Consider the following 11,574-nt stretch of genomic DNA (forward strand, 5'->3'; position numbering starts at 1 on the left):
TACTGTGCGTGGCTAATATCTCTAGTTATAGATGTCAAATTGAAGATCCGAACGGTGAAATTAAAGAACCAGATGTGTAGAACACTCTGTCCAAATTTGAGCTCGATCCAACGGTTAACGAATCTGCAGTGACCAATTTACAGAGACAGCTTTGTGTATGTGCGAAAATAACTTTCTCTCTTCTCTTCTCTCTAGTGTTTGGTGTTCTCTTGCAAAATGACCTCTCTCTCACTCAACCCTAACTCACCTCAGCCACTTCAACTATTCATGGGTTTGGATACTAGCATTTGGGCTTTTTCTCCACATAGGAAGGGAGCCCAAAAACCCAACAAATCTCCCCCTCACGACTATGTGGAGGTAACCGCCAATCCGGCGATTAAGCAACAAACTTCAAACTTCCATCTTGGTAATGCCTTGGTCATCATATCAGAACAATTCTCATCAGTATGAACCTTTTCAAGTTCCAACAACTCAGCATCCAAAACATCACGTATCCAATGATACCTCACATCAATATGTTTGGATCGAGAATAAAAAGTAGAATTTTTACCAAGATGTATAGCAGTTTGACTATCACAAAACAACACATACCTCTCTTGAGTAGATTCGAGTTCCTTCAAGAATTTCTTCATCCAAAGCATCTCCTTGCACGCTTCAGTAATGGCAATAAACTCGGCCTCAGTAGTAGACAAAGCAACACATTTTTGTAATCTTGATTGCCAAGACACAGCTCCACCCGCAAAGTTGATCAAAAAGCCTGAAATGGACCTTCTAGAGTCAATATCTCCTGCCATGTCTGAGTCAGTGTAACCAACTAGAATAGGCTTATCACTTCCATAACACAACTTCATGTTAGAAGTACCACGAAGATATCTCATTATCCATTTTACAGCATTCCAATGCTCTCTTCCTGGGTTTGAAACAAAACGGCTAACATAACCAACAGCATGAGCTATATCCGGTCTTGTGCACACCATAGCATACATTAAACTACCCACGGCTGATGCTCTTTTACCATGAAACCTTCAGGTTGTTCCATGTAAATTTCATCCTTAAGATCACCATGAAGGAAAGCAGTTTTCACATCCATCTGCTCTATCTCTAAATCAAGATTTGCAGCCAAACTCAAAACAGTCCTAATAGAAGATCTTCTCACAACCAGTGAAAAAATTTCATTATAGTCAACTCCCTTTTTCTGCATGTAGCCCTTGACCACCAATCTAGCCTTGTACCTTGGATATTGAGAATTTTCTTCATGCTTCAACCTATAAACCCACCTGTTCTGCAAAGCTTTCTTCCCTTTTGGCAACTTCACAAGCTCAAATGTTTGATTATCATGCAAGGATTTCATTTCATCTTGCATTGCATTAAACCATTTCTTATTGTCGTCACCTTCCATAGCTTCCGCATAACATTCAGGTTCTCCCCCATCAGTCAAGGTCACATATCCATCAGTAAATGTTACATACTCACTAGAAGGATACCTCGTTGAAGGCCGTCGCTCTCTAGTAGACCTCCTAGGATGGAAACCTGGTGGATCTTCAAGTAACTCAGGTTGATTATCAGCATCATCATCAACTGGAACATCAATCGGATCTCCCATGTCCTGGTCATCAGGAACCAAAGGCTCATTTTGCTGCATATGCTCCTGATCTTGATTCTCTGCTAGTTCTAATGAAGGAGGCGGCTGAACTGGATCTACATCAGTCAAGTCACTGCTCTCTTGTGATTGACTCTTCTCTGCCTTATCAATTTCTTCAATGGTCTGGTCTTCAACAAACTCTACATCACGGCTTCTTACAAGTTTCTTTTCAACTGGATCATAAAGCCTGTAACCAAACTCATCTTGACCATACCCAATAAAAATGCACTGCCTTGTCTTCACATCCAACTTGGACCTCTCATCCTTTGGAACATGAACAAATGCTTTGCATCCAAAGAATCTCAAGTGACCATACGAGACATCTTTGTCCGACCAAATATGATCCAAAATATCATTATCTAAAGCAATTGTAGGACTCAGATTAATCACATGAGCCGCTGTAAGTAGCGCTTCACCCCAAAAGACTTTAGGTAGCTTAGCTTCAGTAAGCATACACCTAACTCTTTCAATCAGTGTTCTATTCATCCTTTCTGCCAAACCATTCAACTGAGGTATTTTAGGATGTGTCTTTTCATGCCTAATGTCTTGCTGCTTGCAATACACATCAAATGGTCCACAATACTCACCACCATTATCAGTGCGAATACATTTAAGCTTTTTACTTGTTTGCCTCTCAACCAAGGCTTGGAATTGTTTGAACTTTTCCAAAGCTTGGTTCTTTGTTTTTAAAGCATAAGTCCAAAGCTTTCTTGAATGATCATCAATAAAAGTAATAAAGTAAATAGCTCCACTAAATGACCGTACCTTCAAAGGACTATAAATATCGGAATGCACCAATTCCAAAAAGTCTGATTTTCTTGAAGGTTGATGCTTCTTGAAGGATAATCTTCTTTGTTTGCCAGCCATGCAATGAGAACATTTCTCCAACTCTACATTCTTCAAACCTGAAAGAGCATCCTTTCGAGCCAAACAGCTAAGTCCTTTTTCACTAATATGACCAAGTCGTCTGTGCCACAAGCTACAAACTTCTTTACTTTCAATCGTATTCACACTACCTTTTGCAATCATGGCATGCATCACATACAAACTTGAAGTACCTTTTTCTCGAGCCACCACTAAGTTGCCTTTAGTAAGCTTCCATTGTCCAAAACCGAAAGTGTTTACAAAGCCTTCATTATCAAGCCTTTTTGTCCAAACCGAAAGTGTTTACAAAGCCTTCATTATCAAGCCTTTTAACTGAAACCAAATTCAAGCGAACATCTGGAGCGTGTCTAACATCTTTGAGTAGTAGCTTCATTCCCATATTGGTCTCAAGACAAACATCTCCTACACCAATAACCTTGGCCAAGCCATCATTACCCATCTTAAGTACTCCAAAATTACCTGGAGTATAAGAAGTGAAGAACTCCTTCTTTGGTGTAACATGTATTGAGGCGCCACTATCAATTACCCAGCTGAACTCATCATCAGAAATAAGATTAACCTTGTACTCGTAATCAGCAATATCAACAGTAAGAAGATCATCTGAAATAGAAGATACACGATCATTACCACTATCATCCTTCTTTTCTTGCTTACCTTTGTTTTCCTTTTTCCAAAGATAGCAATATTTTTTAACGTGACCCATTTTGTGACAGTAGTGACACTCAACATTCTTGTATCTTCCCTTGGATTTGCTCTTGATTTTATCTCTACCCTTTTGAACTCTATTCTGATTTCTCCCCCTGATTTCAGTGACTAACATTTCAGAGTGTGACGAAGAATTCTGCGTCTTCCTTCTCATCTCTTCATTTAAAATGCCACCTTTAACAAGTTGCATGCTCACTTTACCATTTGGAGCAGAATTAGTAAGAGAGATACGAAATTTCTCTCAAGAATCTGGTAGAGTATTCAGCAACCACAATCCTTGAACCTCATCTTCAAACTTGATTCCCATGCTTGACAACTGATCCAGAACCCCTTGAAATTCATTCAAGTGATCTAATATTTGTGACCCCTCCTTGTATCTCAAATTCATCAACATATTCAACAAGTACAATTTATTATTGCCAGACTTGGAAGCATACAAAGATTCAATTTGATTCCACAAAGCCCTAGCATGAGTCTCATTAGCAATATGATTATAAACATTATCATCCACTCATTGCCTAATAAAATCACAAACTTGTTGGTGTTCAAACTCCCATTCTTCATCTATTTTAGATTCTGGTTTTTGTGTAGAAAATACGGGTAAATGTAGATTTTTGACAAACAACAAATCTTTCATTTTGCCCTTCCATAGATAGTAATTAGTGCCATTCAAACTTATCATCCTAGTAGAATTATTTACCTCCATCTTTCAAGCAAGTTATAACTAAATACCCAAAACTGAGCTCTGATGCCAATTGATAGGAATAAAACACACAATTTCCTACTTGCAAGAATTAGAGGAGCAACAATATCTACTCACAACAAGTATTAACACCAACACAATAATACCCAATAGCAGCAAAAAAATCACATAAACCAGAAATTATAAATAAGCTAACACACCAAGATTTTTAACGTGGAAAACCTCCTCAATGAAAGAAGTAAAAACCACGAGTCACCAAGACCAGGATATAGCTTCACTATGATGAAAAATAGGGTACAAGAGAGTCACAAATTACTGCACAAAACGTGCATACAACAAGCCAAACAACCCAAGCTTCAAAGCTTTCAAAACAAGAACAAGAAGATGAAAATACCACAAAAATAGAGCTACTGTACATGGCCAATATCTCTAGCTATAGATGTCTAATTGAAGATCCGAACGGTGAAATCAAAGAACCAGATGTGTAGAACACTCTGTCCAAATTTGAGCTCGATCCAACGGTTAACGAATCTGCAGTGACCAATTTACAAAGATAGCTTTGTGTATGTGCGAAAATAACTTTCTCTCTTCTCTTCTCTCTAGTGTTTGGTGTTCTCTTGCAAAATGACCTCTCTCTCACTCAACCCTAACTTATATTAGCCATTTCAACTATTCATGGGTTTGGATACTAACATTTGGACTTTTTCTCCACATAGGAACGGAGCCCAAAAACCCAACAGAATTAAGGTGTGTGAATATGTATTAGTAATTGTAGAAATGGAAGAGTGAAATTTGAAATTATGAGAACGATATATAGAAAGGAAACGTTCCTATTCAAGTGAAAACTCATTATCCTAATGAAAAAACTCATGAAATTTTCATATTCCTATTTCAGGGGTTTGCAATGCTACTTCTCAGCTTATGGTGTTATATAGTCCTTTGTCCATATAAACTGTTTCTTGGTGCGAAGCGGCCTGAGCTCGGTTGAGCTATCAGGAGATGGTTCACTTTTCACATTTATTTTTGGTTCGAAAGTTTGTTCTATTGTTCTATTGTGCTGTGTTTGTTTGTCAAGACATAAACACTAATACATAGACACAGTGACACATATTTACTATTTATTTGTTGAGATATAGATTTTTGATGAACATAGTACATAAATACACATAAAATTATGTATTTTGTATTTTTTTTAAAACTACGACACTAAGACACAATGGATATACATATAACACAAAATTTGACCTTTTTTTACCTTTTCACTCTTTGTTCTCCCTCCTTCCTTTTTCCTCTTCTCTCAACCATCAATACTCTTCTCTCTTCATCCTCCTTATCTCATTCTTCAGATCTTCTTCTCTTTTGTCTAGATCGGAGATCATTGGCGTAGATGACCCATTTTATGATTATCGGACGATGGCAGGACCGGATCACAAACCATCAGCAAGTCACTGAGGCCTTAGACGTTGAGCATTCCCAACTCTGCGCCACCTCCATTTCGCTCCTCCACCTTCGTCGGCATACTCCCCTTCCTTTTTACCTTCTTTTTTTCTTTCCTTATTCATGTTTGGTTAAATTATTTTTATTTTTTTAAAAAATAAGAATTGTTGAGTTAATTATTGATATAAATTTTTTGTTGAGTTTCTAGTAGTAATTTAAGTTGATGTTAAAATTTTAGTGTATTTTTGTGTCTTTATTTTTCTATATATTAGTGTATATGTCTGTAAATCTCAAAGATACTGACCAAACACAACCTTAATTTTAATTCGAACCTATCACCTCTGTTCATTATATTCATAGTTTAAAATTTAAATTCAGTGTTATGAATTCACAAAGTATTAAGGTTGCAACCATTTAGATTAAACTAGGTTTAGTCCAATTGTATAATAAAAAGCAAAAATAAATTAAAATTATAAATTCATTATTAGCACACAATCAATAAGCAGTTCAATAATGGATAGTTTTTGTATTTCATCTTATTTTTGAAAATGGATTTCCTCAAGTACAAGAAGTAGAACAAAAAAAAGGGGAGGGGGAAAACAGTGCTAAGAAAACATTTGATCGAGAAGCAAGACAAGTGCCATGGCGAAAGCAGGATCAAAGCCAGGATGCACAAGCAACTGAAAAATGTCCATCCCAAACGACACGTTAACGTTCTTCGTATTCGCTTCCTTCCTCTTGATCTGAGCCACCTCGCTTCCACACTCGTCCAACACCTTACACGTCCGTTGCGCGTACGAACCTTCCACCGTAAACGCCGCCACACATGGCTTATGCCGCCGGTACACGTAGGCTTGAACCTTGGGGTTTCCCTGTAAAATACTCACATGCTTCTTTACACAACAAATTGGACTCTCCCTACCTTCCCCTTCATACACATACCAATTATCTCCGAACCCAAGCTTCTGCATATACAAGTAGTATTATCACATCAAACATAACACGTCTTAATATATTATAGCTAAGAACAATTTATTCTGACATTACATACCTTGGTGCGCCGGCACATGGTGAGAACAGAGTTTCCAGAAGCATCCATGAGAACAACCTCGTTGGGGTTGTGGATGTAATTGTCGACCCTATAGACAAGATTTCCGTGGGAATCGATGACTGTGAAACCCTTGCAATTCATGACAAGAGATTTTCTCCATACTGTTAAGCACGTGCTCTTTAATGTTCCTTCTTCTTGGATTTTGATTACAGGGTACTCATGATTATTGTTTCTCTCCTTCTCTTGTTCTACTTGTTCTTGGTGCACTGCTCTTGATAGAGATTTCAACCTCGGAAACACCCTCATCTCTCTCTCTCTATCTCTCTCTCTCTCTCTCTGTTCTTTTAATCAAAGCTTTCTTGGATTCTACCCTCGGTTTCAACGGTGCCAGCGGCCGAAAGCACCTACGAATGTTTGGCCACAAGCCACGTACTTATAGATATCTTCAATTCTTCGTAGTAATAAAAGCCTTTACATTGTTGACACGTGTTTAACAATTAATTAAATAACAAGTTTTATTTGCTCACCGATTCTGTTGCTACCTCCTTGGGTGACAATTATCCTGTGCTTTCTCTATGTCCTCTGTTTCTAATTTAATTTCTTATGAACAATAATAATTCAGAATTGGACCCATTTTTATGATCTAATGTTAGATTAAATTATTAAATCCCGAATAAAACAAAAGACTTCTAATTTATTTAAATGAAATTGTCAAAACTTATATAAGTTTAAAAAAAATACAGTTTCATCTTTAAAATAACACTATATAGTATAAATTTTGATCGACTCATCATCTAATTGCATTGTATTATAGAAAGAATAAGATATATATAATTACGTAACTGAGTGAAATAAATCATTTACATAGGTAGATGGTCTATCAAGACTTTAGAAATATTTAGTCTAATATATATCTTAATGCCCAAAAAATCTCATGAGAGAGAACTTTTCAACAAAGAAAGTAATTATCATATATCATGTATTTTTTTCTCATATTATTTTGGGAGACACGATCCGATGGAAAGATATTTCGGGTAAATCAAGAAGACAAGTAATGTCGCTGAAAATTTTCATGTAATAAGTGTTGGAGAAACGTGACGCGTGGCTGGTTTGCATTGAAATTAAGCTGAAGTGGTGTTTTTTCTTAGTAAACACAGTTTCCTTCTTTTCTAATTACGTCCGTAGCATAAGATTCTTAAAAAAGAGACAGAAATTGGAACCCACCATAATTGATCCCAGATTCTAGAGGAAAGAGGACTCATGCTAACTACTGAGGACCAGAAAGTGATCAAATATACTTTGTTATTTTCTATTTTTCTTCTTTCTTATTAATAAAATTGTGAAAGAATAGGAAAATAAAAGAATTGTAAAAGAAAAAGATGAAGAAAATTTTATGATTGTTGATTGATTGAATTGTAAACTATGAAGGTAAAACTAAGTATATATAGAGTATTGGCCTATGAAAGATAAAAGTAGATAAAGATAAGATAGAGATAAAGATAAAGATAACTATAAGATAAGATAAAGACTAAATTATAATTTAATTTGTGTATTCTGTTGAGCTGAATTTGTGGATCGTGAGACGTCTTTATTGTTGTCACGGGCTAAGGTGGAAGAGTAGTTTAATACGCCCCCGCAAGCTGGAGGATGAAAGATGTCAAGAACACTAAGCTTATTCAGATTAAGATGGAAGGGTTGAGGAGACAAAGGCTTGGTGAAGATGTCAGCTAGTTGCCCAGAAGAGGGAATTGGGAGAAGTTTCATCACTCCAGCTTGAGCTTTTTGTCGAACCAAGTGACAATCAACCTCTAAATGTTTGGTCCGTTCATGAAAAATCGGGTTGGCAACAATATGAAGAGCACTCTGATTATCACAATATAAAACTGGTGGGCGGATAGGAGAGATGCGTAAAAATTGTAACACATTTAGTATCCATTGAAGTTCACAAGTTGTGTTGGCAAGTGCACGATATTCTGCTTCCGTGGATGAGCGGGCAACGGTGGTTTGTTTCTTGGTCTTCCAAGAGACTAAAGAACTGCCTAAGAAGAAACAATAACCTGTTAAAGATCGCCGAGTGTCAGGACATCTGGCCCAATCAGAGTCACTGAAGCCGAGAAGCTGAATTTCTGATTCCCTTGGAAAGAAAAGTCCTTTGCCGGGACTAGTTTTCAGATATCGTAACACATGCTTGGCAGCTTGAAGATGAGATTCAGTAGGAGATGCCATGAATTGACTTAATTGTTGAGTGGCATACATGATGTCCGATCGAGTAGTGGTGAGATAGATAAGACGGCCAACCAAACGACGATATACAAAAGGGTCGGATAGCAGGGAACTTTTGTCTTGATATAGTCTTGTGGTATTATCCATTGGAACAGAGGCAGGTTTAGCACCTAATAAACCAGAATCCTCCAGAAGATCAAGACAATATTTTCTCTGAGATAAGCAAATTCCCTTCTCTGATTGAGCAACCTCAATACCCAAAAAATATTTTAATGGACCCAAGTCTTTAATTCGAAAGTGTTGGTGCAAAATAGACTTAATGGCAGCAAGTTCAGAAATAGAATTACCAGTGAGAACAATGTCGTCAACATAGACTAAAAGGATAGAAATTTGATCACCAATGAATTTGACAAATAAACTATAATCAGATGAGGTCTGCTGATATCCATGAGATAGCAAAAGATGAGAAAGTTTGTCATACCACATACGACTAGATTGTCGTAAACCATACAATGACTTTAGTAGCTTACATCATTGATTCGGTTGAGGAGATATAAATCTGGGTGGCAGAGTTATATAAACATTCTCAGAAAGATCCCCATGTAAGAAAGCATTATTGACATCCAACTGATGTATAGGCCAATGCTTCATAGAGGCCAATGCCAAAACTAATCTGATGGTGGCAGGCTTGACAACAGGGGAGAAAGTTTCCAAGAAATCAACACCTTCAGTTTGAGTGAATCCTTTAGCCACAAAGCGTGCTTTATATTGATCAATTGAACCATCAGGCTTGCGTTTGATGCGATAGACCCATTTACAGCCAATTGGCTTAACCCCTGCAGGGCAATCAACAAGACGCCAAGTTTTGTTTTGCTCAAGAGCATCCAACTCATCTTTCATAGCACTACGCCAATTAGAGTGTTGATTGGCGTCCTTAAAAGACTTTGGCTCAACGTCAGAATGTAGAGATAAAAGAAACTTTTTATGTGAAGATGAAAGAGAAGAAAAAGACATGACTGAAGATAAAGGATACTTGCACTTTGAGGGAGATTGATTTGTAGAGATGAGAGAGGAATTACACAAGTAATCAGAGAGATATGCTGGAGGTCGGTGAGGCCGGTCGGAATGACGAGGATGGGGTTGCTCAGGTGGTGAAGAAGGTGACAGGGGGATGAGAAGGTGATGGTGGACTGGTGTCTAGTGTTGAAAGTGATTCAGTGGTCATGGGTTCAACTTGGTTAGGAAACGATAGTGAGGAAGAAGGAGAGGTTGTTGGGAAAAATAAAGAACTCGGTGGAGTTGGGTCAATGGGTATAGGTGAGGGTTCAACTGGAAGACTAACTGAATCTTGTTTTTGAGAAGGTGTGTTTGGCAATGTTGGGCTGAGTGTCTGGAATTGGACATTTTTTGTGACTAAGGGCAAGATTATTTCATAAAAAATCATGTTTCTAGAAATCTCAATTCTTTTATCTTCTAAAACATAAACAATATACCCTTTAAAACCAGGTTGAAAGCCAATAAATACAGCCTTTTTGGCTCTTGGATCAAATTTTGATATGTTTGCCATTTGTGTAGAAACAAAACATAAACATCCAAAAACTTTAAGGTCATGATAATTTGGTGGATGATTGAATAAAATCTCAAATGGTGTTTTAAAATTAATTGCGGATGATGGAACTCTATTAAGTAAATAAACAGCATGTCCAACAGCATAAGACCAAAAAGATGATGGTAAATTAGATTGAAACATAAGAGCACGAGCTATATTCAAAATATGTTGATGCTTACGTTCTACCCTTTCATTTTGTTGAGGAGTTTCAACACAACTACGTTGATGAATAATGCCCTTTGAAGCATAAAAATCAGGTAAAATAAATTCTGGTCCATTATCGGAACGAATAGTTTGAGGTAAATAAAGAACATCATGAAGAACCAAGGATGGTGAAAATTGAACGATGCCTTTATAAGAAACAGTAGTTCGAGAACCATTTGGTAAATGAACAATAATAGGAGAAATTTGTGTGTAAGAAATAAACCAAGACAAATTTAATGCAATGTGATCTGTGGCACCAGAATCAATGATCCAAGTATTCAAGAATGAATCTCGATTTGAAGAATTGTTAACAGTAGAAAAGGCATTGAAAGAACAAAGATAATGAGTAGTTGGACTTGGCAAAAGTTCAAGTTGGTTTGAAGGACGAGCTTCTTTATTGGAAGGAAGTGCCATGAAAGAAAAGTGTTGGGCTGACGAAAGATCTAAAAGAGGCTCCGAATGAAGTTGCTGGTGTGCCCTTTCTCCTTGATCCATGGATGTCAGCAGAGCTCAAGATGAGCTCTGATACCATAATAAAATTGTGAAAGAATAGGAAAATAAAAGAATTGTAAAAGAAAAAGATGAAGAAAATTTTATTGATTGTTGATTGATTGAATTGCAAACTATGAAGGTAAAACTAAGTATATATAGAGTATTGGCCTATGAAAGATAAAAGTAGATTAAGATAAAATAGAGATAAAGATAAAGATAACTATAAGATAAGATAAAGACTAAATTATAATTTAATTTGTGTATTCTGTTGAGCTAAATTTGTGAATCATGAGACGTCTTTATTGTTGTCATGGACTAAGGTGGAAGAGTAGTTTAATACTTATCATTAAATTAGTAGTTTAATTTGTTATTTATTTACATGATCCAGAATGTAGAAAATGGCCTACCACCCTATGATATTAGCCCTTTGAATGTGACTGTGCCACTGTGGAGGGGCCCAGATTCAAACTTGCATTTGCACGTGCTGAGTGTTGACTGTTGAAAGCAATTTTAATACTTTTAGAATATTTTTTAATATTTTTAAAAAATAAATTGGTTTAAAATTAAAATTGATAAATATAATGTCACCAAAAAAAAATTGATAAATATAATGAAATAAATCT

The 11,574-nt window shown here is 36.6% G+C and overlaps 1 protein-coding gene across 1 annotated transcript; it reads right to left on the reverse strand.

Moving 5' to 3' along the window:
- Positions 5,872 to 6,853, reverse strand: LOC107643099 (protein LURP-one-related 8). The gene is made up of 2 exons (XM_016346663.2): positions 6,424 to 6,853; positions 5,872 to 6,337 (listed from the first exon to the last, which is right to left on the reverse strand). The coding sequence occupies exons 1-2, from the start codon at positions 6,727 to 6,729 to the stop codon at positions 5,978 to 5,980; spliced, it is 666 nt and encodes a 221-aa protein (XP_016202149.1). The 5' UTR covers positions 6,730 to 6,853; the 3' UTR covers positions 5,872 to 5,977.

Source organism: Arachis ipaensis, chromosome B05 (assembly GCF_000816755.2).
Source record: "Arachis ipaensis cultivar K30076 chromosome B05, Araip1.1, whole genome shotgun sequence".
In the NCBI taxonomy this organism is placed as follows: Eukaryota; Viridiplantae; Streptophyta; class Magnoliopsida; order Fabales; family Fabaceae; genus Arachis; species Arachis ipaensis.

What these genes read in the sequence shown, in the direction of transcription:
- LOC107643099 (XM_016346663.2), bottom strand. Translation starts at nt 6,729, where the DNA reads ATGAGGGTGTTTCCGAGGTTGAAATCTCTATCAAGAGCAGTGCACCAA. An exon ending in CCATGTGCCGGCGCACCAAG is followed by an intron (nt 6,338 to 6,423) that starts GTATGTAATGTC and finishes TTGTATATGCAG; the next exon opens with AAGCTTGGGTTCGGAGATAA.